Source organism: Gracilinanus agilis, chromosome 2 (genome assembly GCF_016433145.1).
Source record: "Gracilinanus agilis isolate LMUSP501 chromosome 2, AgileGrace, whole genome shotgun sequence".
Taxonomy (NCBI): Eukaryota; Metazoa; Chordata; class Mammalia; order Didelphimorphia; family Didelphidae; genus Gracilinanus; species Gracilinanus agilis.
Window position 1 is genome coordinate 553,196,642 of NC_058131.1, and position 27,007 is coordinate 553,223,648.

At 41.8% G+C, this 27,007-nt stretch overlaps 1 protein-coding gene across 1 annotated transcript; it reads left to right on the top strand.

The window, feature by feature from the left end:
* The first annotated feature begins 6,808 nt into the window (after nt 1–6,808).
* SLC7A7 (solute carrier family 7 member 7) lies at nt 6,809–26,277 on the top strand. Its single transcript, XM_044662284.1, has 9 exons — nt 6,809–7,307; nt 18,004–18,129; nt 19,135–19,279; nt 24,003–24,126; nt 24,533–24,636; nt 24,897–24,993; nt 25,098–25,247; nt 25,537–25,720; nt 25,922–26,277. Exons 1-9 carry the CDS (start codon nt 6,809–6,811, stop codon nt 26,026–26,028), a joined length of 1,536 nt encoding a protein of 511 aa, XP_044518219.1. The 3' UTR covers nt 26,029–26,277.
* The last annotated feature ends 730 nt before the right edge of the window (nt 26,278–27,007 follow it).

Here is a 27,007-nt window from a genome sequence, read left to right on the forward strand (position 1 = left end):
CTTGACACCTCTTGAGATACCCTGAGTCTGCCTGGGCCGTCCCAGCTTCAGCCCATCCCCTGGCCCCTCCTCCCTGCCGGCCAGAGTCACACATGTGTTTTCCTGTTTTTCATTCCGGTCCCCCACCACCCCCGGCTTCTTAGCTTCTCCTCAGAAGTTGACGACTGCTGCAGCTTTGGTCCTCTCCCTAACCTTGCTCTCCCAGCCTGTTCCCCACCTGCTGCCCTAAGTCCGCTGGCCCCTTCTTCTCCTGCACCTGCCCAAGTGTCACAGGCCAGGTAAGAGGTGAGAGAGGGAAAAATGGGAGAGAGGGAACATAAATAAAGGGAGGGTGAAAGTCTTCCAAAATGAGGGAGGACAGTCCTACCCTGAGCCCTCCTGTTCCCCTTCGGAGCCCCCTTCTCAGGGGCATGAACCCCATGTTCCCAGGAACCCTGGGCCACAGCAGCAAAACATGTTGTGTTTCATTTTAAAAATAGACTCTCTTTGTTAGGCAGCTCCAGTAAGTCCAGAAAACAAAAGTAACTGGTGGGGGTGGAGCAGGGTTGCATGCTTAGGGGTTATGGGGGCTTTAGCCTGATGAGAAAGTGCATGTTTTCTATTTGCTTTCTGTTGTTAGGGGAGGCAGTGCAAACCAGTTAGTGCCAGGAAGCAGGGAGGCAGGGCACCCGGGTTCTCTCGGGGAGGAAGTGTGTCCTAACATTTGCTCTGTGGGCTGGGGATCTAGGACTCCCGGGTTTTGTCCTGGATCTCAGAGGAAGCGTGCCTCGGGGGTTAAGCCTAGAAAAACGGGCCATTTGCTGCCAGCTCTCCCATTCATAGCATTTTGTGAGTGGATCGTCATGACTCAAACTTTATTGGGGCTCATTCCAATCTGGAATTTCCCTCACTCCCTGTCCAAAGAGAGAAGTGGGTGGTGTTTTTCTTCACTGCTTTGCCCGGAGCCCCCCAGAATGGCTGCCTCTCCGAGGGCGACGAGGAGAAGCGAAGATGTGGACGAGGATCTCTTTGGGGACCCCACAGGGAGAAAAGTTGTTGTGGGAACCCTCAGGTGGGCTAGAACAAAACCATCTGGAGAGGCTGCGATGTTGCCGCCTCCATCCTGGGGACTTCAGGTGTTCAAAGCTGCAGTTGGTCAGGGTAATGAAGTGACCTGGGGGAGAATGAATGCTGCTCTATGCTGGGTGTACATTGGACTGTTGTATAGCGTGGGAATGGTGGCTGAAGACAGAGAGGGAGTGTTTTTTTCTCTAGCTGCCTGACGGTGCTCCCTGGCTGACTCGGTTTGTCCAAATGAGCACTAGAGCAAGAAGTCAAGAGTCAGTCTTCACCACCTCCCCAAGTGTCCACTAGGGGATGTTGTGTGCTATAATGGGGAGACCCACCATGGAACCACAAAGAAAGGACACCAAACTCTGTGCATTTGTCTTCCCACATTTTCTAGCATTTCCTTATCCTTTGTATAGTTCCACTTCCTTATTTGATCTGGGCTGTGGCTCTTTTGCAGAGGCTGAAGGGGAGGATCAGAAAGGGTGGGAAATGAACATGGCTCCTTGAAGTCCACCATCCTCCACGTTTTGGCTGAAGAACTGGAGTCTCTTGTTTAGTTTTGGAGTGCCAGGACATGCTTTTGAATCTTGCTTCTGCTATTTACTGCCTGTATGACTTCGAACAAGTTATTCTACTCTTCAGGACTTCAGTTTTCTCATCTGTAAAATGAGAGGGTTGAAAAAGATATCTGAAATTCCTTTCTTCTAGACCCAAGTTTTATGTTCCTACGAATCCCCAGAAAGTCTGCTTGAGAACTTTGAGAAATTATGGGTGAGAAGTTGTCCGATGTGGGCAGCTGGGTGGCTCAGTGGATTGAGAGCTAGACCTAGAGGTGGGAGGTCCTGGGTTCAAATTTGGCCTCAGACACATCCTCTCTGTGTGACCCTGGGCAAGTCACTTAACCCCCATTGCCTAGCCCTTACCACTCTTCTGCCTTAGAACCAATACATAGTATTGGTTCTAAGACAGAAGGTAAGGGTTTAAAAAAAATGTCTGATGAAGATTTCTGTGTCACTAATTTCTGAGTCTGTGGCAATGAATGAGAATTAACTGGTGTGACAAAGGACATGGAACTGAGATTTAATAATAGCTAATATTAATAGAGTGCCAGGTACATTACAATTATTATCTCATTTGTTCCTTACAAGGATACCCATTTTATAGATGGGAAAACTGAGGTAAACAGGGACTATGTGTCTTGTGACTCAGCTTTGGGGTAATGGTTTAAATAGGCAACTTCAGTCAGTAAAGGGGGAAGTCAGCAGAGTTTTCTGTCATGATTTGTAGTATTGCAGGGGGAAGCAATTCACTCCACTGAGCAATGTCATTTAAGGCTGGTATAAATGTGGTATAAACTTCTGATAGTTTGGTTTAAGTCCTCAGGTGACCTCTTTATTTTCTAATCAAATGAGACATTAGTAATTAGCATTTGTATAATGCCTTAAGATTTGCAAAACACTTTTCAAATGCTATCTTTATCTGATCTTCACATTAAGCCTGGGAGGTAGATGCTATTATCATCCCCATTTTATAGATGACAAATTGAGGCCAGCAGAAGTTAAATGACTTGCTCAGAGTTACATAATCTGATGCTGGATCAAATTTTCTTGATTCCATATACGGAGCTCTATCCTACTAGTAACCTTATGATAACTAGGCAATAACTATGTAACTAAGATAGGTATGTAAAGTGCTTTGCAATCCTCCAAAGTGCTACATAATTGTAAGATATTATCATTAACATTTTTTCTTCTTATTCTACACATTTTCTGGGCTTTGGAGGAAAGCCCCAATAGGGTAAGAGGCATGGATTTTAGAGTTGGAAGAGATCTTGAAAATCAAAAAGTCCAGGGGTAGTTAGGTGGCTTAGTGGATAGAGAACCAGGCCTGGAGTTGGGGGGGACTTGGATTAGAATCTAGCCTCAGATACTTCCTAGCTTTGTGACCATGGACAAGTCACCCAACCCCTACTGCCTAGCCCTTGCTGCTTTTCTGTCTTAGACCAGATACTCAGAAGAGATTCTAAAGACATTCTAAAAATGTTAAAATAAAAAAAAAGGAAGGAAGGAAGGAAGAAAGAAAGGAAGAAACCTCATGGTTCAATGCCCTCATTTTACAAGTTTTTACAGAAAAAGAAACTGAGGCTCAGGGAGTAGAGGAGACTTGCCCCAACTTACCAAGGTAAAAAAGAGCAGGAATGGGACTTGAACTCACATTCTCTTGGTTCACACAAAGTACAAGTTCCAACAAATGTTTCGGCAGTGTCCTTGTTTACCTCAAACATCTTGGTATGCTTTTTTGAAATAGAGGAGATTAAGGAATAGTTCAGGGTGAAAGGGCACGTAGTTGGGGTGGGGCAGGATGGGATCAGGGGGACATTTCTTGAACTTGTTTGTAAGGAGGTGGCTTGTGAGTCAGCTTTGGGGTAATGGTCTAAACCAGAGGCAGCTTCAGTCAGTAAAGGGGGAAGTCAGCCAAGTTTTCTGTCGCGATTTGGAGTGTTGCAGGGGGAAGCAATCCATTCCACTGAGCAATGTCACAGGCATCTAATGACATCTCTGATATTTCCTCTTAATATTTCTAGGCTGGAAATCTCAAAAGAACTTATGTCCCTTAGCTCATAGCCTTTTCTTCTTGAAAGAAATTTGCTGACGGGCAAGAGAAGAGTAAGGGGTAAGAGAAGGTGCACATGGAGGAAAGTTAGACTGGAACTCATTCTTTATTTGCTGCCCTCCTTTCTCCTACCCTAGCTAACTTTCTGCATATTTGTGGGGGGCAAGCGGAAGTGGCACCCTATTGGCCATCCCTCCCCTTTAGCTCCTAGTCTCAGAACTGAGCTGACAAAGGAGATTCCTTAGAGATTGCCTTATCTCAGAAAGTGCTGAGCTCCTAGTCAGACCCTTTTGCAGATGTGAAAGGCCTGTGAACCTTGGACCTAGACCATTGCTTAATACCAACTTCCCCTTCCTTCATCTCCCCCCTCCTACTTCTTGAGTTAAATCCATATGTGATTGCCCAGTTTTCGTCTTTACTGCAGGCTGAAAACACCAAGAAAAGAGATCTACAACTCTTTGGCTGAATCTTCAGTACTGCTGCTGCCAGGGGCCACTGTATTCAGGATAAAAGTGTAAGTCTTACTTTCTAGACTTTCCCCCCCTCCTGATTCCCCACTCATATTTCCTAACCTCATTACTTTCTGGTCTTCAGCCTTTAGCACCCTTTTCTCCCAATGTTCCCTTGCTCTAGTGATCTCTCCACCTGTCTTCCCCTCAGCTGTCTCCTGCTTTGGGTATTCCCAGATATTTATTCCTTCCTCCAGCTGTCTCTCTCGCCTTTCCTGTTTCCCCACTCTACCTCTCCATTAGATTAAAATGAGTCCCTTTCTGTCCATCGCTGTTGATGGGAATGCCATGTGGTTTAAGAGGAAAGAACATTGGATTTGGATTCAGAGGCCACCCCTCTGCTACTGTGTTACCTTGGAGTAGGACACGCAATGTCTTTAGGCCCCTACTTTTTCAACGTGCGTCCTCCTGGTTGAGAAGCTGTGTCCTCTAGAATTCTCTAGTTTTCTCTGTCCATTTTTAGGTTTATCTTTTCGTTGAGATCTTTCTTCCTTTTCTCATGCCCTCCCTTTCATGTTTTTAAAGTGATGGGCTCTTTGCTAGAGATATCAATCAATCCATCAAGAAACCAATCAATCAACCAACCATTAAACATTTATTAAGTGCCTTCTATGTGCCAGACATCATGCTAAGCACTGGACAGTAGTGTTAGAGGCAGGGAATAAATAATCATTTTTGGACCTCTCAATTACAGTGATCAGAATCTCTCAAGTGATGTCTTAGCTAGTCAGAGATTACAGTTTGATATGAATTCTCATTTGCAAGGGATGTTCTTTGATTCTAGAGTGAATATAGGGCTATCAGTGAAACTTCCATTCCATTTGGAGTGCCATAAAAAAAGAATTAAATCTTTATCTTCTCTTAGTATCAGTTCTAAGATAAAAGAGTGCCTAGGATGAGGCAATTGGGTTTAAATGACTTGCCCAAGGTCACATAGCTAGGAAGTCTCTGAGGCCAGATTTGAACCCACGTTTTCCCAATTCCAGGCCTGGTGCCCTATACATTGTGCTACCTAGCCACCCCACCATGAAGCCTTCTTTCTATGCAGGATTAGAGCACCAAGGCTAGGGAGTCCTTCTTCCATATGGAAACAGAAGGACATTGTGTAGTTGGTTGCTGCTTAATATTGTGTAAAAGTTCTTTCAAATGCCTTGGCAGAACTGCTAACACTTGGGTTAGCACTGGGTGAAAGGCTAGGCTATTAGGACACTGATCCTAATAACAATTCTAGGGATTATCATTGTCCTTCTGTTTACTCACTCCTCCCTGCAGGAGATTCAGAGGAGTCCAGCATTCTTCCTCTCTGTTAAGTAATTTTTTGGCCTTTGCTAAGGGAAAGTATGTGCCAGAGTAAAAACAATATTGAATTTGGATCCATAGGACCTGGGTTCAAATTCTGGGTCTCCTATTTATTTATTACTTGTGTCACTTGGGCAAATAACCTAGCCTCCCTTGGGCCCTTTCTCTTCCTTCTTCCCTCCCTTCCTTCCTTTCTTCCTTCCTTCCTTGCTTCTTTCCTTCCTTCCTTCATTCCTTCTTTCTTTCCTTCCTTTCTTCCTCTATCCCTGTCTCTCCCTCTTTCTCTTTTACCTTCTTAGTATCAATTATAAAACAGAAGTGGTTAAAAAAGAAATGGTAAAGCCTAGGCAGGGGGCAGCTGGGTAGCTCAGTGGATTGAGAGCCAGGCCTAGAGACGGGAGGTCCTAGGTTCAAATCTGGCCTCAGACACTTCCCAGATGTGTGACCTTGGGCAAGTCACTTGACCCCCATTGCCTACCCTTACCACTCTTCCACCAAGGAACTAATACACAGAAGTTAAGGGTTTAAAAAAAAAACAACAAAAAAAACCTAAAAGTAAAGCCTAGGCAATTGGGGCTAAGTTGACTTGCCCAGGATCACACTGCCAGGAAGTGTTTGAGGTTTGATTTGAGCCCAGGCCTCCTAACTCCATCCCTGATGCTCTGTCCACTGTGGTATCTAGCTGCCTTTGTTTCATTTTCTTCATCTATTAAATGAGAGGGTTAGACTAGATGACCTCTGGGGGTCCCATCTAATTTTAAAACTATAATCTTTTTTTTAATTTTTAATTTTTAAATTTAAATTTTGAGTATTTTCCCATAGTTACATGTTTCATGTTCTTTCCCTCTCCCCAAACCCCCAGTCCCCCTAAGCCGACACACAATTCCATTGGATTTTACATGTATCATTGATTAAGACCTAATTCCACATTATTGATAGTTGGACTAGAGTTATTGTTTTAAAACTATAATCTTCTGATCATAAAGGTGGAGGAAATTGCTTCTTCCTAGGAGGTGGGATATCTTTTCCTCTTCTGTGGAATGTAAGCCCTTTGAGGGCAAGGCCTGTCTCCTGTTTGTATCCTTAACACTTGGCCATATAGTAGGAGCTTAATAAATGTTTACTAATTGATTGATTGGTTTTACTCTCAAAGATTCAGTCAAGCCAAGGTGGGTAGGAGGTGGTAGGGAAATTCTGGGGGTAGAGAAGAGGAGGAGCACTCATAATTCTGGCTTTCGTAGGAGATTAATCATCTAGCCAATTCCTTCAAGATCATTTTCTTTCTTCCTCAGAGGGCAATGCCAGAGAGTTGGTGAAGACTTTCTTTTTATCCTACAATGGTTGACAGCACCAAGTATGAAGTGGCTGCACAGCATGAAGAAGATGTTCCATCCTTATCCAATGGGCCCAATTCAGGACCCGAACAGATAAAACTGAAGAAGGAGATCTCCCTGGTCAATGGAGTGTGCCTGATTGTGGGGAACATGATTGGTTCTGGTATCTTTGTTTCACCCAAAGGTGTCCTCATGTACAGTTCTTCCTTTGGCCTCTCTCTTGTTATCTGGGCTGTTGGGGGCCTCTTCTCGGTCTTTGGAGCCCTTTGCTATGCCGAGCTGGGCACCACCATCAAGAAGTCTGGGGCTAGTTATGCTTATATCCTCGAGGCCTTTGGGAGCTTCATGGCCTTCATCCGACTCTGGACCTCCCTCCTTATCATTGAGCCCACCAGCCAGGCCATCATTGCCATCACCTTTGCCAACTACATGGTGCAACCTTTCTTCCCCAGTTGTTTTGCTCCGTATGCTGCTGGACGCCTGATTGCAGCTGCCTGTATCTGTGAGTGAAGTTGGGGAAGGGCAATTTGGGATGGAAAGTTGGGGGGCTATAGCAGAGCTGGGACCTGGGAGTGAGAGAACAGAGAAATGGTGAGGGAGTAAGAAGCAGGTTAGGAACAGAGCTATCCCTCCTGTTGCCTTCCCTCTTCCCTTCCCGGGGAGAAGCACTATAGTGAAGTGGGTAGGATGATGGGCTTTGGAGTCAGAAAGACTTGGGTTCAAATCTTGCCTTTGACACTTAAATTAGCTATCACTTAACTTCTCTGAATACCAGATGGCTCTCTAACCCGTAGATTAAGAGAAAAGGGGTTCTTGAGCTGGAATAGAGTTCAGGGGGTCCATGAATTTGGATGGACACTAAAAAATAAAAACTGCTACTTAAAAAAAAGGCTTGTTTCCTTTGAAATCCTTTGCATTTTATTTTAATAAATTTAGAAACACATTTCTGAGAAGGACTTCATAGGTTCACTAGATTGTCCAAGGGATCAATGACATAAAAATAAGATTAAGACCCCCCAATACTAGATAGCTTGTGATCTGCTGTAAATCCTAGATCCTCAAAATTTATGTTTTCCTTCCAAGTGGTCCTAATACTATACCCTTGACACTACACTAGGAGGGTGAGGAGGAAATTCCACTAATCTTTCTATTCCTGATTTTGATACCATCCCAGTCTAGGACACATGAAATGTCTGGATACCTGGGGCATTTCTCCCTCTCTGATCCCCCGTTGCTAGGAAATGAAGAAATGGTGTCTTGTTTCGGACAGCTGCCATGGCTGACCTCTGAAGCAGTCAGGAATGCAAGGTTCTGCAGAACCACTATTGTTACTGTCAGCTCAGGCTCTTTTTACTTTCCTATTCTGTCCTTCCCAAATTTCCAGCTTGTCTCTGCTTTTGCTTCTGGCCAAAGTACTGAGCTTTTCTGCTCTCAGAGTCTTCTGATACTATGGATGCGGATGCTTGTCTCCGGGTGTCTTTTGTCTCTGACTGGGTATCCTTTGTGTGTGGGTACTAGAGCCAGAGGACAGTTGAAGGGCGGTGCCTTGTGTTCTCAGGAGGGTGTTTTCTAGCCTAAAGGCCTTAGACACATCCTTGGTTTCCTTTGTTTCCTTTAGAGCAGAGATGGCAGGCTGGTTTACTGAAGGGAAGGTTCATTTCACTATTTATTGGACTCCAGCAGGAAAGGTCATAGTTTTAAAGCTAGAAGGAAGCTTAAAGGTCATGGAATTCAGTGCCCCCAATTTTGCAGATGTGGAATCTGAAAGCCAGAGATGTGAAATCATTTGCCAAATGAAGGTCACATAGGTAGTAAGAAACAAAGCCAGGCTTCAAAGAGATCCTCTGGTTTCAATGCTTTCCCCTCTTGAATTTATGCATTTAACAAAGCTTCATTTCTTTGACACTGTCAGCGAATGAACAATCTCATCTAAATTTATTTTCCACATGACAGAAACTTACCCTTTAAAGCCCTCAAACTTCTTATTTTATTTTAATTTGAATATTTTTAAAATGCATCAGATCTTCTTGCTTTCTTAAATGGAGTATATTGGTCATGATGTCACTTTTTTCTTGATGATTCAGACCATGATTGCACAAAATAACTCCTGACTACTTGCTTCTTGATTTCTTCTGTGAGCTTGTTAAGAGGTTTTTTGCCTGCTCCTTCTGCTTTTAGGCCTTCAGCTATGACTTCTTGTGGACGGCATGCAGGAGAAATAAAGCACAATGGAACAAGAATAGGTGACAGAGGGCCATAGAGAAAGGGAGGTTCTTGGGGGATAATCCTTCTGATGGGAAAGGATAAAAGAGTTTGAAGTTGGGAAGAATCTTCTCTCCTGTAAGCTACTGGTTTGCTTCTCTCATCTGGAGAGTGTATGAACTGTTCCTTTACATCAGATTTTCCCCGGTTCTGAGAACTAGCCTGGGACAGAATAACAGTAGTAACAAGGGACAGTTGAAGAACATTTTAAGATTTGTAAAGTGTTTTACTAGTCGGATCTCGTTTGGTACTCATAACAGTAAGTACTACAGATATTATTGTGTTTATTGTACAGATAGACAAACTGAGGCTGAGAAAGGTCATATTTGTCCACGGTCCTATAATTACTAAAGCTAGGTCATTCTGACTTCAAACCCTGTTCCTAGCCTCTACAGCAAAAATGTCAAAACTCAAAATAGAAACAGATCCCTGCTGGCCAGCCTCATATTGACTTTGAAAACCATAAATTAATATTATTGATCCACAAATTAACATGATTTATGTTTTATTTATTTTGTTAAACCTTTCCCAATTACATTTTAATCTGGTCTGGAGTGTGGTTGAGGAGGCTGACACCTCTGCTCTGTAACTCACTCCAAAACAAGACCAAGAATTGGCTGGGGGTATCGTGGGGGTAGAGGGATACCTCCATAGCCACAGGGGAGGACAGGATCATTATCATTACCACCATCTATCCCACGACCTTGCAGGGAGCCAGGGACCATAATGCACAGGCAGTAATCGTATCAGTGATGGTATAATAACAATTGAATACTATCAATTTCTATGTTCTCTTCTTCCATTGGCATTCAAAGCATCATATATATATATATATATACATACATACATACACATATATATGTAGAAGATGTATACATATATGTATGCATATAGGATATATAGAGAATGTATATGACATAAATATATTCCATTATCTATATATATAGAGAAAATGACTTGAATCCCATCAGAAAAAAACATAGAGGGGGCAGCTGAATAGCGCAGTGGATTGAGAGCCAGGCCTGGAGACAGGAGGTCCTAGGTTCAAATCTGTCCTCAGATACTTCCCAGCTGTGCAACCCTGGGCAAGTTACTTAACCCTCATTCCCCCATTGCCTAGCCCTTACCACTCATTTGCCTTGAAGCCAATACACAGTATTAACTCCAAGACAGAAGGTAAGGGTTTAAATTAAAAAAAAAAAAAAAAAAAAGGAAAGAACATAGAAGCAGGCTTAGAGACAGGAGATCCTGGGTTGAAATCTGGTTTTAGATACTTCCTATCTGTGTGACCTTAGGCAAGTCACTTAATCTTAGCCCTTACCACTCTTCTGCCTTGGAACCAATATACAGGATTGCTTCAAAGACTGAAGGTAAGGATTAAAAAAAAAGACATAGAAGTTAATAGTATTCAATAGTTATTATATGCAATGATAGTGTATATATTACATATATGTGATGTATCTACATATATCTTTACCTTCTGTTCTAGTAACAACTCTTAAGACAGAAGGGCAAGGGCTTAAGTGACTTGCCCAGAGTCATATAGCTAGGAAGTGTCTGAGGTCAAATTTGAACCCATGTCCTTCCAGCTCTAGACCTGGTGCTCTATCTACTAACTACTAACTACTAACATTTTTATCCAGGGCCTGAAGGGAGGAAGGAAGCTAATATAATTTCCCCTAATTTATTGAGGAAGAAACAGATACCCTGAGGAAAGGGAGGATTCATGATGCAATGGAATAAATTCTAAATTTGCAGTCAGAGGGCTTATGTTCAAATCCTAACTGACTTCGAAATCAAATTTGATTTGACATTCAAATCCTAAACCTGGATGACATTGGGCAAGTCAATGAACTTCACCAGACCTTAGTTTCTTGAGCTGCTAACTGAGGAGGCTGGACTAAAGAGTCTCACAGGCTCTTCCAACTCTAAATCTATGATTTAATGTTTTCAACTGGGTGATTCAAGGGCAGAGGCCAGTTAGAACCCAGGAATTTGATATCCTTCCCGTAGCCCAACTTCATTGTTTTGGGTCTCTCTTTGGGGGCAATTGGACAAAATTGGACCCTGTTATAACTTGCCCATACTTCATAGTTTAAATAGATCCATCCCTTTTTCCAGATGTTGCCCCTCTTCCATGAGAATGCCTTTTCAGCTCCTAGTGCCAGTGCCTGTACCAGACAGCCCTCTTTTATTCTCTTCCCATTGTATACAGATCATCTCACTAAGGGGAGCCCCATAAGACTTTCTGTATCTTGCTATGAAGGAATATTTCAGGTAGGTGAACAAGGGTTCACCTGGAAGTGCTGTCTTTTCTGCTTAGGGCACCCACGTCCTCATCACTCCAAAGTACCTACTGGGAGACTTAAATACTGTTGGTGCCCAGTTACTTTTAGGATCATAGTTTCAAGAGTTCTAGGCTCACAGGGACCTTTAAGGCCATCTAGTCTTGCCCCCTTAATTTATAGACAAGGCTCAGAGAGGTTGAGAGAATTGTCTGAGGTCCCAGAGGTAGTCATTGTCAGAGATAGGATATGAATTTAGGTCTTTAGACTCCAGACAGACCTGGTCGATGCCCTTTCTACTGGATCATTTTAAAAGGGAAAACCTGGCTCCTTGGGACTAACATAGCTGTATTCAGCTTAGTAAGAGGACTGAACAAGACTGTTAGATGACCTGAAAAGGCTATGCCTTGGCCTTTTTGATCTCCGTGCTCTAGGGGACCCTGGGTATGTGGTGTCATGCAGTTTTTCCTTGTACCAAAACCACTGACTTCATGTACACAAGACTAATGAGGCAGAACAGCTAGACGTGGGGCCCCAGCTGGCCTCTGCCCTTTGAACTGGCCTCCGCAGGGAAGCCAGTTACCTTTTCCAGGAGTGTTCTCATAAGATTTTTCTTCTGTGCTAGAAAACTAGATAATCAGAGGTAAGTGAGGAAAGTTAAATTCTATATCCTATATGGACTCAGAGCAACAATCTGGCTAAAGATATGCTGAACCAGGAACTCTGAGTTCTGTTAAGTGGTCCATTTGGGCTTAGATAAGATCTTAAAGAAACTATCCTTTAGGGTCAGGTCTACTTTGAACCAAGAGAGTCTTTAAGGGGCCTCCATTAAATTCTTAGACATCAGTACTTGTGTATTATTAGAATCTGCTCCCCAGGACTCTTAAAGTTGTAGTTTTAGGGTGCAGATCCTAATTACACACACTTTTGTTCTCATGTTATGTCCTTAAGTTTTGGAGAAAAAGTTTGTGTGTGACCCTGCCTCTCTCTCTTCTCCCCTGATCACAGTTTGTGGAGGTGGGGTGAGTCCCAGGCAGGAAGATTTTTCACGTGGTCTTATTTTTGTTAGATACTTAGGTTTTTATACTTCTGTTTACTTTTATTCCTTCTACTTAAAGTGATTATTAATAAACTTTATAAAATTAATAGTTGGAGTTATTGGATATTAATTTAAACCTTACACTTGGGCATTTCACACACATACATACAGAAAAGTGGTTCTAGGTTGTTCTAGAAAATCCCCCAAAGTTAGTTGGTGCTGACATTAGAATTAGAAATAGAGAATGCCATCTTCCAGAAAGGTTTTCAGATGAAGGAGTCTACGGGCAGCGAGTGAGTGGAAGAGGTGGGGGAGGTGGTAGAATTGTACAAAGTTTTAGGCAGATCATAGATTTAGAACTGGAAGAGGTTTAGAGGTCATCTAGACCTAGATTTTGCAGATGAGAAACCTGAGGCCCAGAAGATCTTACAAGGTTATGCAAGTGACCTTTTCTTTTCCTTCTTTTCTCTGTTCTTAAGAGTAGTTGAAGAAAGAGATTAGGGAAGAGTCTTAGGATAACGGGGGCAGTCGAGAAGAAATTGGACTGATACAGCAAGTAAGGCAGCAGAAAAGATGGTACTGAGATCAAAAACACCCAGAGCTAGAGTTAAGACTGATTACTAAGAGAAGACCCACCCAACATTTTTTCTGGGCTGATATTTCAGGGATTAAAGTACCCAGAGAGGAAAGGAGTAGATGATGAGTGCATTTCTATACAAGTAGCCATTAAATGATTAGTAGGCAAACTATATTATGACCAATAAATTAGGACCAATGTATTTCTATTTTTATTGTTTTTTAAACCCTTACCTTCCATCTTAGAGTCAATGCTAAGTATTGGTTCCAAGACAAAAGAGTGGTAAGGGCTAGGCAATGGGAGTTACATGACTTGCCCAGGGTCACACAGCTAGGAAGCATCTGAGGTCATGTTTGAACCCAGCCTGGCACTCTTATCTCCTGAGCCACCTAGCTACTCCAGGACCAGTTGTTTTTGAGTGAACATTTTAGACAATAGGGCTGCATTTCTACAAAGGGACATTGGGTTTGAGAAATAGGAGAAAAATAGAACCTTCCTAATGAGGTGATTGAAGGGTACTTTGGGGATCTGTGTCTCCTCAGGATGAAACAGACTTTGTTCCAGTCAACATTTGGAAGTTTTCTGGAACAACTTAGAAGACTTTACCTGGGTAGTTCAGTGGATTGAGAGCCAGGCCTAGAGATGGAAGATCCTAGATTCAAATCACACTTCCCAGTTGTGTGACCCTGGGCAAATCACTTAACTCCCCTTGCCTAGCCCTGACCACTCTTCTGCCTTGGAACCAATTGGTTCCAATACAATATTGGAACAATAGTATTGATTCCAAGGTGGAAGGTAAGGGTTTAAAAAAAAAGACTTTATCCACTTTTCCATATCTCTGTGTGTGTGATATGCCTACATATTTATGTTCCAGTACCTAATGGAAATGCTACAAGGTTCTTATTTTCGGTTCAAAGTAAAACTAGACTAAAGGATGTTTTTTTTTTTAGGTTCATTTCAATCCAGTGATTCTTCTAACCCACACTTTCCTGTACACAAATTCCCAAGAGGCCTAGGTTTCATGGGATGATTTTGTAGCAGGTATTCTTGAATATGGCCAATTAATGTCTAACCTTAGGGAGAGTTCACTTTTGAGGTCATGCTTGGGGTATAAATCTAAGCCAGCAGAGGTTTGGGAGCTCTAGTTTGGTTGAGTGGCTCTAGAAATCGAAGCCAGATTCTGGGATTACTTAGTCCAGAACCTTCTAGGGGCAACTGGAGTTTACTCTGGAGTTTGGCTCTACTCCAGAGAAGGTCCATGGCAGGCTAAGTAAGTCCAAGTATGTGTTGGTGTTAGAGACGAGTTGGCTTCCTTAGACCAAGAAAGGTCCAAGACTGGGCTAGATCTCCAGGAGGTTCTCTGGACACAAGTGGACTCCATAGATACACTCTAGTTTGGACCTGCACCTCCACAGTTGAGGAAGAATTGAATTGCCAAACAGGGTGGAAATATGGGGTCAAGGTTGCTTTGGAATTAGTCCAGTGTATATCTTTCTATTCTATAAGTACTTCCCTCCTCTGGCTCTGCCTTCAAAGCATCAGTTTAGGGCCCCACTTCAAGAGCATTGATCTTGGCCATAGTTCTGGAGCCACCTATCAGCTGTATCCACCCTCAGAAGCATAGGAAGAGTCAAGTCAGCATTTTCCTACTTGCCATACTCACTTCTTGCTCCCAAGGCCACAGAAAGAAGAGGTTTTAAAGCAGGGAAAAAAGAGGTGTACCACTCCTCTCTTTTTCATCCCTCTCTTCAGAGGACTCCTTTTTTACTTTAAGAGTTTTCCATGCTAAACAAATAGATCAAACTAGATACTGTATGGTAAAGTAACATGACTGAATAAATAAACTAATTTAGCAAGATGATATCAGAGGAGTTTGGGTCATAAAGCTGACACACTATCTTCTCCGAGTTACCACTAAACATATCAATTGCCTGAGGTTTAGGGTGGCAAAGCCTGCAAAAATGAAGAGTTCTAAGACCAGAGGAATAGGGAATTGGAGTAATACTACAGAGAGGATCCATTCCATTCTCTGTTGGATCCAGAGAATGGAGTAGGGGATTATGAAGAGTGAACTGTGCAAATGTCTTTTCATTTTTTATTACCATTTGCTGTAGTAAAACGTAGAGGATTGTTTGTTGAGCTCTGAGTTTCAGGAAGAAATCATAGATTTAGAGCTGGAAAGGATCTTAGAAGTCATCGAGTCCAACACATTTTGTTTTTATAAATGAGGAAACTGAGGCCCACTGTGGTTAAATGACTCGTCATTGGAATTAGTGTCTGAGGCAAGAATCAAACCCAGTGCTTTCCTGACTCCAAGTCTAGTCTTCTATCCATCATACCACATTTGAGCTGGTTTAACCCTTTATTTTACAGATAAAGAAACAGATCTAGGGAGGTTATGACTTGCCTAAGGTCTCATATGGAGTAGTATCAAAGGTGAGATTGAATTCAGGCTTTGTTTCCATACTTAGTGGTTCTTCTGACCCGTTGGTGGAATGGGCTGGTCTCTTGAATTCATACCAGTTAGAATCCATTCCCTAGAGTAGCTCAGAGTCTTTTGTATAGTCTGCAATTACCTATAATCTAAAGTACTAGTTGGCAAAAACTGAAAGATCATGGAGCTTTCATTTACCAGGATGTTGGTACATTGTGGTATCTTTTGAAAGATACCAAGGGAGAGAGGGAGAGGCAAAAGTAGGCAATGGAAGTGAGAGCCGGTGGTGGTCAGGAGGATATAGGGGTAATGAAAGAGTCAGGAAAGGTGGGATTGACAGTCTTCTAGGAATCTCTGAATGAGAGTGTCTGGGAGTAGTAAACTGGATGTTGGGAAGTCCAGGGAGCTCCAAAATGCTGGAAGATCAGTGAGCTGAAGGCTAAGATGGAGGATTCTTGTTCATTTAGGGTAGAATCAGCCTGATTGTGCATGCTTGGACGTGCCTTAATGATTAACTTGGCAATTGGTGAGGCTTGGCTCTCTAATTGCATTTTGGCCTAGCCCTCTGATAAGATTTGATTGTTTATTGTAGTGTTTTTTTTTTTTTCAACTTTGTAGGGAACAGAAATGATCCTTACTGGAAAAAGCAAAGATCTAGAACGGTAAAAGTCAGTGGAAGAATTAAGAGGCGGTGGGAGAATACAGAATTGTTCTTTTATAGAACTTTTTTAGAATTTTTATAGAACTTTTATAGAATTAAATGTCCCCTGTCTGATATGGTTGCGGTGAGGAATAATTTTTTTGTCATTTGGTCATTTTGGTTATTTTGATCATTTGGTCATAGTGGTGTAGAGTTCTGAACTCTACAGAAAAAGGGAGTTGGGCAGACTGGAGCATAATCATAGGATCATAGATTTTGAGCTGGAAGGGAGCTCAGAGGCCATCTAATCCATACCTCATTTAATATGTTGAAACAACTGAAGCCTTGAGCAAGGAACAGCTGTCAAAGTCTTGGGATTTCCAACTGACATGGTAGCCTCAAGCTAGCAAGACTACCAGTGTGACTGAGTTTTATTACTGGTATGACAAAGGTAAACTTTGTCCTTTCCTTTGGAGCCCACAGGGGAAAGGAGCCCAGGAGAGGATAAGGTGGCTCAAGTTTGTCCTCAGGGGAATATGTCTATTCTGTTTTAGGGAAGGAAAGAATGAGAAAGAGAATCCAAGGAAGGGGAGCTTTGGGACTAGAACAGATTTTAAGAAACATTTAACTGGACTTAAAATCTTTTTCTACCTTTCTTCCCACATCCTGTATCACTGAAGCCAGCTGTCTGTGGGCAGTATGTGGGCTTCTTCCCTTCCTTGACTCTTCTTTCACCTACGAGATTTACCAAAGCTATAGGAAATAGGGAGAGAGGTATTATGGTAACAGGGGGAAGACCTTAGGATAGAGATTTGGGAGACCTGGGTTGGAGGGTGGACTCTGCTAGCAATTAACAAGTAAATCAGGACTTCTCTGAGGTTTCTCATCTGTTTAAAAAAAAAAAAAAAGGCACTGGACTAGAGGGCTTCTGTGGTCCTTACCAGATTCCCTCATGCTAAGATTCTAGAGTTACATCCAGGGAATTTCCTGAGGAATCCTTGTAGTTGTTCCTACTGAGACGATTGTTGGGCTAGAGAGAAAGCTCCTACCTACTCTCAGAAGCCCTCTCAAGTGTCTCAACAGAAAAATAAGCAATGGGGCTGGCAGGCACAGGAAGTCTGGCTTAGATTCTAATCCTCGGTCACGCGTCCTGACCTGTTGGCTCAGACAGAGGATAAGTCCCAACAAGACTATTCTCACAGAAGGGATAAAATAACTCAGCAGTAACATAACAGAGTCAGAGCAGGGTCCTCAGAGATGTAGCTGGGGGATGGGAGAAATAGCATAATTTTTTTTCTCTGGATCTTTGCACTATGTATATCACCACTAACCTCTTTCCATCATCTTTTGCCCTCTGTTGTGAATGTGTATAGGTGTACTAATTATAGCATAGCATTTATACAGCACTTCGAGGTTTGCAAATTGCTTTACAAATATATCATCTTTGTAATAACTCTAGAAGGTGATACTATTATGTCATTTTTACAGATGAGAAAAATGAGGCAGGCAGAAGTCACTTCCTCAGGCTCACACAGTTAATAGAAGTATTGCAGGCTAGATTTGAACTCAATCTTTCTAACTTCAGGTCTAATACTCTTATCAGATAGTTTATCTGTCCCACTATCTAGCTGCCTCTGCTATTGTCTCATATCTGATGAGATATTTGAGTGTATCTGATATGTTTGTCCTGTGTCCTTGATTTAGATGGTAAGTTACTTGAGGGCAAGGACATGGGTTCTTAGTGGGTAACTCCATGACCTCTAGATCAGGGTTGTGCACACGAGCTCAGCTAATTTCTTGGGTATAATGATGAGACCCGCTGGCACCCAAGTTAGAAAAAGAAAGCAGGTCAGAGTTCTTGGCCCCAAAGACATCACCAAAGGTAACTGCTTGGAAAGCAACATCCCCAGCCCCTTTCTCCCCTGACAGAGCCATTAACTAGGATTTTTTTTTTCTTCCAGGTCTCTTAACCTTCATTAATTGTGCTTATGTCAAGTGGGGAACATTGGTACAGGACATTTTCACCTATGCGAAAGTAGTGGCCCTGATTGTGGTCATCATTGCTGGCATTGTCAAAATTGGCCAGGGTAAGAGGCAGGGCTGGTCTTGGCAAAGGGTCCAGTGTGGAAAGTGCTTGGTCCATGCACTTTTAAGGACTCCTAAGCCCCATGCTGCACACTAGGGTTTTGCCCCCTTTGGGAGTAGGAGAAGGTAGAAATGTACTTACCTGACTCTCTTCCCTGCCTATTTTCAGATGGTGCAGGTGTGGGCGGGTGTGTCCACTTAGATGCTAGATCATTCTCCTAGATACGTTAAACTTCTCTTTCTTATCTAACACTTATCTCTCCTGTGGGCTGGTCATGAAAAGGGACCACAAATGAGGCAAATTAAATACAGCTCTGGGACATTAGTACATATCTCAGCCTTCTTGTTCTCTTGTGGCCTCTTACCCTCACCATTTGGACTAGTCCCTTAGACTAGATCTGTCAAAACTGTGAGGGGCTGCATGTAACCCCGCAAAGCTCCTGATTGCCTCCTAAACAAGATTAAAATGAATTTGGGAAATATTTAATGAAATAAATAAAAATGCAATAAAGCACAGGTAATATTAATATGTGGTTTTCTAAGTCAAAATGTGCCCCATGGGCATCTTTGTGAACAGTTTAGTAACCTCTGCTTCTCTTTTAGTTTGACTTCATTGCATTAGTCTAATTCACCCCAGATCCTCCCTGTCTTTCCTTTCCTTCTGGCCAGCAGCATGTTGTAGTGAAAAGAGCATTAGATTTGGAGTCATGGGTCCTGGTTTTGAATCTTGGCCCTGCTGCTTGCTAGCTGCATGATTTTGGACAAGTCATCTCACAACTTTGGGCATTAGGGTTCCTCATTTGAAAAATGAAGATGTTGGCTTAAGTCCTCAGCTCTAAATGAGGGGATCCTAGGAGACTGTCAGGTGTTCCTTTCTGAATCTTTAACCTAGTCTTTCATAAGTTTCTGGAAATCTTAGGAAGTCATATTCATCTGCATTGTCTGAATTACCTTGAGATTTTGGGCTGTCTTAATATTCCTACCCTACAAAATTTTCTGGATTCTAGGACAGGCGGCTAACTTTGAGGATTCATTTGAGGGGTCTTCGTTTTCAATGGGAAATATTGCTTTGGCACTGTATTCTGCTCTTTTCTCCTACTCGGGCTGGGACACTCTCAACTATGTCACCGAGGAGATCAAGAATCCTGAAAGGTGGGTCCTCATCACAGATTGCATATTTATACTTTCCCATGCATTTGCCTTTATTTTGCCTTTATATACAAGTTATTAAAGACTATATGTGTACTCCCCTTATAGACTCAAAATTGTCCTGTCCTTATTTTTCAAATCTATACCTATATTGAATTAATCTATTTGTTTGAAAACCTTGAATATCATAAAAAATACATTTTATTTGTAGGATTTAATGTCCAATACTCCAAGTATTATATTTATAAAGCTTATTAATAATCATTAATTAAAATTAACATTTTATTAATTAACAAAATTTATTAATTTTGTTAATTAACAAAAAAATTAACAAACATTTTATCTTGCCTCCTTCCCAGGTCCCAATGGGGAATAAAAACAAAATTACCAAAACTCTTGTAACAGGGGGCAGCTGGGTAGCTCAGTGGATGGAGAGCCAGGCCTAGAGACAGGAGGTCCTAGGTTCAAATCTGGCCTCAGACACTTCCCAGCTGTGTGACCCTGGGCAAGTCACTTGACCCCCATTGCCTAGCCTTACCACTCTTCTGCCTTTGAGCCAATACACAGTATTGACTCCAAGATGGAGGGTAAGGGTTTAAAAAAAAACAACAAACTCTTGTAACAACTCTGAGATATCACCTTACACCTAGCAGATTGGCCAATATGATAGTAAAGGAAAATAATATATGTTGGAGGGGATGTGGCAAAATTGGCTGGTGGAGTTGCGAATTGATTCAACATTCTGGAGGGCAATTTGGAATTATGTCCAAAGGGCTTTAAAAGACTGCTTACCCTTTGTCTAGCAATACCACTACTAGGTCTGTATCCCAAAGAGATAAAAAGAAATGGAAAAGGACCTGTTTGTACAAAAATATTTATAGCTGTGCTTTTTGTGGTAGCAAAGAATTGGAAACTGAGGGAATGTCCCTCGATTGGGGAATGGCTGAACAAACTGTGGTATATGACAGTGATGGGAAACTATTGTACTATAAGGAATAATCAACAAGATGGTTTCAGAAAGAACTAACTGGAAGGACCTACATGAATTGATACAGAGTGAAATAAGCAGAACTGGGAGAACATTGTACCCAGTAACTAAAACATTGTGGGATGATCAAGTGTGATAGACTTTGCTACTAACAGCACTGCAATGATCCAGAACAATTCTGAGGGACTTATGAAAAAGAATGCTATCCACATCTAGAGAAAGAACTATTGGAATAGAAATGCAGATGAAAACGTATGATTTATCATGTTTATTTGGGTATATTATTTGGGGTTTTGGTTTTATAAGATTATTTTCTTACAAACATAAACAATAGAGAAATAGGTTTTGAGTGATAATACATATAAAACCCAGTAGAATTGCTTGTCAACTGGGGGGGTAGGGGAGGGGAGGAGGGAAGAGGGGAGGTAGACAGCATGAATCATGTAACCTTGGAAAACTTATGTGTAAATTTGTTGCAGGAATAAAATAAAGATAAAATTTTTAAAAACTCTTATAACAAATATACAAAGTCAAGCAAAATACATTTCCATATTGGTCATGTTCAAAAATGTATGTCTCATTTTGTATATTTAGTCTATCACTTCTCTGTCAAGAGGTTCATAATGTTCTTCATTACAGCAAACCACAGCATTGATCAGAATTTAAGTCTTTCAAAATGCTTTTATAATGCCGTTATTGCATAAATTGTTCTCCGGATTCTGCTTACTTCACTGCATTGATTCTTAGCAGGTTTCTCTGAAATTGCCTCTTTCAAAATATTTCTTTTTAAAAAAAATTTGTACAGATTTTTATTATATTTCTAAGTGTGCATTTGTCTTCCTTGATAAGAATGTAAGCTCCTAGGGGGCCTGCCCTGTTTTATTTTATCTTTCCCTAGGGCTTAGCAAAGTCCCTGGCATATAGAAGGCATTTAATAAATGCTCTTTAATGATATATGACACTTTAATGCTTGTAAAGTACTTTACATACATTATTTTGTTTGACTCCCAGAATAACCCTTTGAGGTAGTTTTTATTATTATCCTCATTTTACAGTACTATCAGTGGTTGTTGTTTTCTTTTGACTCACTACAGTATTAGGTAGGTTAGGCACATAGGTAAATTGGGATCATCATTCCTTATGAGGATGACCCCAGGGAGTGATCAGTATCATTCTAGAATAGATTACAGGTTTCACTGTTGTGAACTGAGCCTGTTTTCATCATTTCTTACAGCACAATAGTATTCCATTCCATTGCTATGTCCAAATGATGGGCAACCTGTTAAGTTCTGCTTCTTTGCTCCTACAAGAAGAGATACAGACCCAGCTGTGTGACCCTGGGCAAGTCACTTGACCCCCATTGCCTACCCTTACCACTCTTCTGCCTTGGAGCCAATACACAGTATTGACTCCAAGATGGAAGGTAAGGGTTTTAATTAAAAAAAAAAAAAAAAGAAGAAGAAGAAGAGATACAGATGAAAGCCCCAGGTCTTAAGGAGCTCACAGTCTAATGGAGGAGACCACATGTAAATAGCTACATCACAAAAAAATATCTATGGGATAAGCTGGAAACAATCTCAGAGGAAAGGCACTAAAATTAAGGAAGAAAAAAGAAGAAAAAAAAGAGAAAAAAATAAAATTAAGGAAGAATAGGAAAGGTTTTTTGCAGAAGGTGGGACCTGAAGAAATTCAGGGAAGTCAGGACAAGGAGATGAAGAAGGAGAGAATAGCAGACATGGGGGTCTACTGGTGAAAATGCAGTTGTGAGATAAAATGCGTTCTGTGTAAGGAATAGCAAGCAGGCCATTGTCACTGGATCACTGAGTATGTGGAGAGGAGAAAGGTGTAAGAAGACTGGAAAGGTAAGAAGAGGTCGATCTATGAAGGGCTTTAAAAGCCAAAGGTTATATTTGTTCTTGGAGGTGATAGACAGCTACTAGAGTGTATTGAATGGGTGTGTATGTGTATGTGTGTGTGAAGGGTTGACATGATCAGATTTGAGCTTTAGGAGGATCAATTTGACAGCTGAATGCAGAATAGACCGGAGTGGGGAAGAGACTCAAAGCAGGGAGACCAGTAGGTCACTGAGATAGTTCAGACATCAAGGTGATGAGGGCCTGTTCCAAGGTGGTGACAGTGTCATGTTATAGGTAGAAATGGTAGGACTCGGCAACAGATTGTATATGGGGAGTGGCGAGACAGTTAGGAATTTCAGATGACAATTAGGTTTCATGCCTGGATGACTGGGAGAATGGTGATAATCTGAGTAGTAATAGTTTTGGAAATTAGGAGCTGCTGTTCATATTTTGTACATATGAGACATTTTCTTCCTTCTTTGATTTCTCTGGGAGATACACTATAGAAGCAACATTACTGAAAATCTCCCAATCTTTCCCAATTCCTACCAGTCAACATTTCAAAGTATTGTGAATTAGTGGCCAAACTGATGAAGCAGAAGCTTTCGGTTTGCAGAGGAAAGAAAAAAGCAGAGGATGGATATATTTTTGTACATCTTGGAGTCACGAATAAAATCGTTTTCATGCAAAATAATATGCAAATGAGACCATATTATTTTTGAGAAACCAACAAGGTGGCCTTTTAATGAAAGATAAGAGCCTAATTAGGAAGCAGTTAGTAGAAATGAGCTGGATTCAGGCTGGAATGATGTTTCCACCTGCTGGAAGGAACCAGAATGACTAAGGATTTCCATCTGGCATTTTAGGAGTGTCCTTAATAGCACTGTTGGTCTGAAAGGGACCTTGAAAGATCTTTAGTCAATCCCCTAGATACTAGTTACATTAGTAGGTAAACTAGTTAGGATGGATGGCTCTCTCTCTTGTTCTTGCTGTTCTGCATAGGACATTTTAGAGCCTTCCTGTATTACCTGTACTAAGGCTTCATAATCTGGAGTGCTAGGTAGGAAATGGCTTCTGTTTTGTGCCTAGGGGAAGGTATTCTTATTAGCAGATTGGACATCTGGGTAAATGGCTTCCACCTTCCTACAGGGTTCTCTTGTAATCCAGCCCTTCTCCATTAACCACTTCTCTCCACCCCTCCACCCTCCAGCCCCCACCATGAGCAACTCTTCCTTCTTACTTATGTATAGTAGATTTTTTTCTTTCTTTTTTTCAGATGTAGCACTGCCTCCTTAATTTTTTATTTTATTTTCAGTTCCAAATTCTCTCCCTCTCTCTACCCTTCCTCCACGCATTGAGAAGGCAAGAAATACAATGCCCATTATACATATGAAGTCATGCAAAACATATTTCCACTTTAGTCATATTGCCAAAAAAAAAAAAAAGCAAGAAAAATAAAGAGAAAAAAATGTTTCAATCTGCCCTCAGAATCCATCAATTCTCCATCTGTAGTGGAAGTTTAATAGCACTTTTCCCAAATGCTCTTTGGTTATGAATAGAATTAGAACCTCTGGACTTAAGCCAACGCAATCATGATAACATTTATATAGGGCTTTTATAGTTACAAAGTGTAATCTATACAGGATTTTTCTCTAGGAGAATGTAAACTCCTTGAAGGCAGAGATTGTATCCTTAATGCTCACTGAGTAAATGCTCTTTTACCACCAGAGAACCTCAGATTCAAAGGCAGATTGAGGTACAGTGAGCCATCCCACTGCTCTTGGGAAAGATTGTAGTGGTAAGGGGAGGAGTCTTTAAGGATACTGGAAAATTACCTAGAGGGGAATAGGACTAACATCTGTTCTTTGCTCTCTTATTGTAGGAACTTGCCCCTCTCCATTGGCATTTCCATGCCCATTGTTACTATTATCTACATTTTAACCAATGTGGCTTATTACACTGTGCTGAGCATGAAGGACATCTTGGACAGTGATGCTGTTGCTGTGGTAAAGGGTTTTGGCTATCAAGAGGGCGAGGAAGTTGTTTACCTAGGGTAGATAGGTCCCTGTTCCCTTAGAGCAGGGGTCGGCAACCTTTTTGGCCGTGAGAGCCATAAACACCACATTTTTTAAAATGTAATTTTGTGAGAGCCATACAGTGCTCACAGTGCGCGCTCCTGTAACAGCGCCTGAAAAAAAATGGACTTTATGGCTCCTGCAGAAAGCCATACGTTGCCAACCCCTGCCTTAGAGCCTTGATGGACCACTTCCAAGGTACAGTTGGAGAATGGGTACCTCAGATTTAGGGGAGAAAGCATGAGATTCCTAGGGTGGGAGCATAGTTTTTGACTTTCACATAGTATACATTTTCTTTCCCCCCCTTACCTTTTCCCTTACTCCACACCCCATTTAGACATTTGCTGACAGAATTTTTGGAATATTCAACTGGACAATTCCCGTGGCTGTTGCCTTATCCTGTTTTGGGGGTCTCAATGCCTCCATTGTAGCTGCTTCCAGGTGAGATTGGTGTTCTTGAGATACCATGGGTTACTGAGAATGGATGTGAAGGATGGATGAGAGGCTTATGGGGTCCAGTCTACTTTAGTATTATTTTGGCCATGGATAAGCCTTTTAACTTTTTCAACTTTGCCATCCTGATTCCATTATTCAGCTTCCACCTTTCTTTGTATACTGATGGCAATCCATGTATATCCCATGGTTCTTAATTTTTGCCTCACCTCAACGCACTTCTGCTTCCTTTCTCCTCCCTGAAACAGGCTTTTTTTTGTGGGCTCGAGAGAAGGCCATCTCCCTGATGCTATCTGCATGATTCATGTTGAGAGATATACTCCAGTGCCATCCCTGCTCTTTAATGTAAGTATTACTCTCAATGATGGCTTGGTTGGTAATAGTTTACTCACAGTTGCAAGAAAGGTTGTGTCTAGTTCTTGGTAACTCCAGGGTTTATATATTTATAGGGAGCTATGGCACTAATCTACTTGTGTGTGGAGGACATCTTCCAGCTCATCAACTACTATAGCTTCAGCTACTGGTTCTTTGTGGGTCTCTCCATCGTGGGGCAGCTCTACTTACGTTGGAAGGAGCCTGACCGACACCGGCCCCTCAAGGTGATTCATTAACCTTGTCCCTTATGAAACAACTAGAGGATATGCTAGCAAGAGAATTTTGAACCAGGAAGGTAGACTGTCCAGTATTATTCTGGGGCAGATGGGAATCTAGACATGAGAAACTCTGTGGGAACAAAACTATAGGGTTCACACAAGGATAATAAAAAAAGGGAAGCATTAATGACCTTATTGGGTGACAGATATTAGCCATCTTCCATAGAGCACTAGGCTGTGATGGGAATTTCAGACTGTCTAGACTCAAAAATTATCTTCAACTTTCCTTTTGCAGCTCAGTTTGTTCTTCCCCATCGTCTTCTGCCTTTGTACCATCTTCCTGGTGGCTGTCCCTCTTTATAGTGATACCATCAATTCCCTCATCGGCATTGGCATTGCCCTGTCAGGCTTGCCCTTTTACTTCTTCCTCGTCAGAGTGCCAGAGCACAAACGGCCACACTGCCTCCGAAGGATTGTGGGTGAGTCTTAGATGACCTCTGACCTTGGCTTTTGAAGATTTTTTTTTCTTCTTGTTCTGTAAGATGAAGACCCCTGCCTTTTTGATGTGACTCTCCCTTGTCTCAGAGTCTGATACAGATCAATTCCCACACACTTCCCAACTCCCACTAACTTCCCACAATCCCTCCTCTTTTATGACCCATTTTCTCTCTTCCTCCTAGCTTCAGCCACAAGGTATCTCCAGATCCTGTGCATGTCAGTTGCTGCAGAGATGGATTTGAAAGATGGAGAAGAGATGTCAGAGCAACAGCACAACAAGTCCAACTAATCCAAAAACCTGACTTTTCCCCTAATGAGCCAATGAGGGCAGGAAATTTCCTTTTTCTACTGGCCAGGGCCAGAGGTTAAGAGGGATGGATGGGTTCCTTCCCTGAGGACAAATTTACTAAGTCCAGACCTGGAGGAACCTTTTGAACTTATTCTTTAAGAGAGGTGGAGAATAATTTATTGTTTTTTGTTACTTCTTGTTCCAGATTTTTAAGTGGAAGGTTGGGGGTAGAAAGAAGCAAGCACACTTTGAGCTTGGTCTCCCTACTAGTAGGTCCTAAGGAGAAGGAACAGGGGCAAGTGTCTAGAACAGGTACTCCCAACCCAACTCTCTTTCCCATTGGGAGCCCTGCTAGGGGGTAGTTAGCATGTTTTTGGCCTTCTGTCTTCATCAGAGAGGAATCTACCAAAGGGGTAGGAAGCACTTGTAGAATCACCTTGGAAAACAATAAAAGGGATGACCGTGACCTCTTTCTTGTCACACCTTCAGGTTTGCTCTTAGAACAGCCCTGGCTCTGATTTTCAGAGATTTGGTATAGATGGGGAAAAAAATCTCGATGCTCTAAAAGTGTTCTCCAAGTTCTTTTTTCCCAACTTAAAGCCCATTGTGTTTTATACAGCTGGGTGAAGTTATTATTTCAAGTGGGACTTAGAATGTATAAAATGTTGATTAAAAAGTTGATTTCTACCTCCACTGAGGATAAACATGGAAAGGATATTAAATAGTGGGGCCTACAGTCAAACACCTCTCTTTCTTGGTCTTAAAAAAAATCAATCTCATTAATAAATATTTATCTAGACCCATCATCTGGAAAATATTGCATGGATCTTCTTAGGGCCATGCCTTATGTATGCTATGGGTAGAGAAAAGGGGAAGTGTAAGGTACTGGATACTATATGACCATTAGTACATTTTATCATTTGTAATAGAGGTAAAATTCCAGTGAATTACCTCTCAGGGTGAAAGTGTGGCTATAAAC

Bases quoted from the DNA above. Each gene is read 5' to 3' on its own strand.
- SLC7A7 (XM_044662284.1), top strand. From the start codon at position 6,809: ATGGTTGACAGCACCAAGTATGAAGTGGCTGCACAGCATGAAGAAGAT. The intron at 24,127-24,532 runs GTAAAGGGTTTT...CACCCCATTTAG, and splicing joins ACAGTGATGCTGTTGCTGTG to ACATTTGCTGACAGAATTTT. The intron at 25,248-25,536 runs GTGATTCATTAA...TTCCTTTTGCAG, and splicing joins ACCGACACCGGCCCCTCAAG to CTCAGTTTGTTCTTCCCCAT.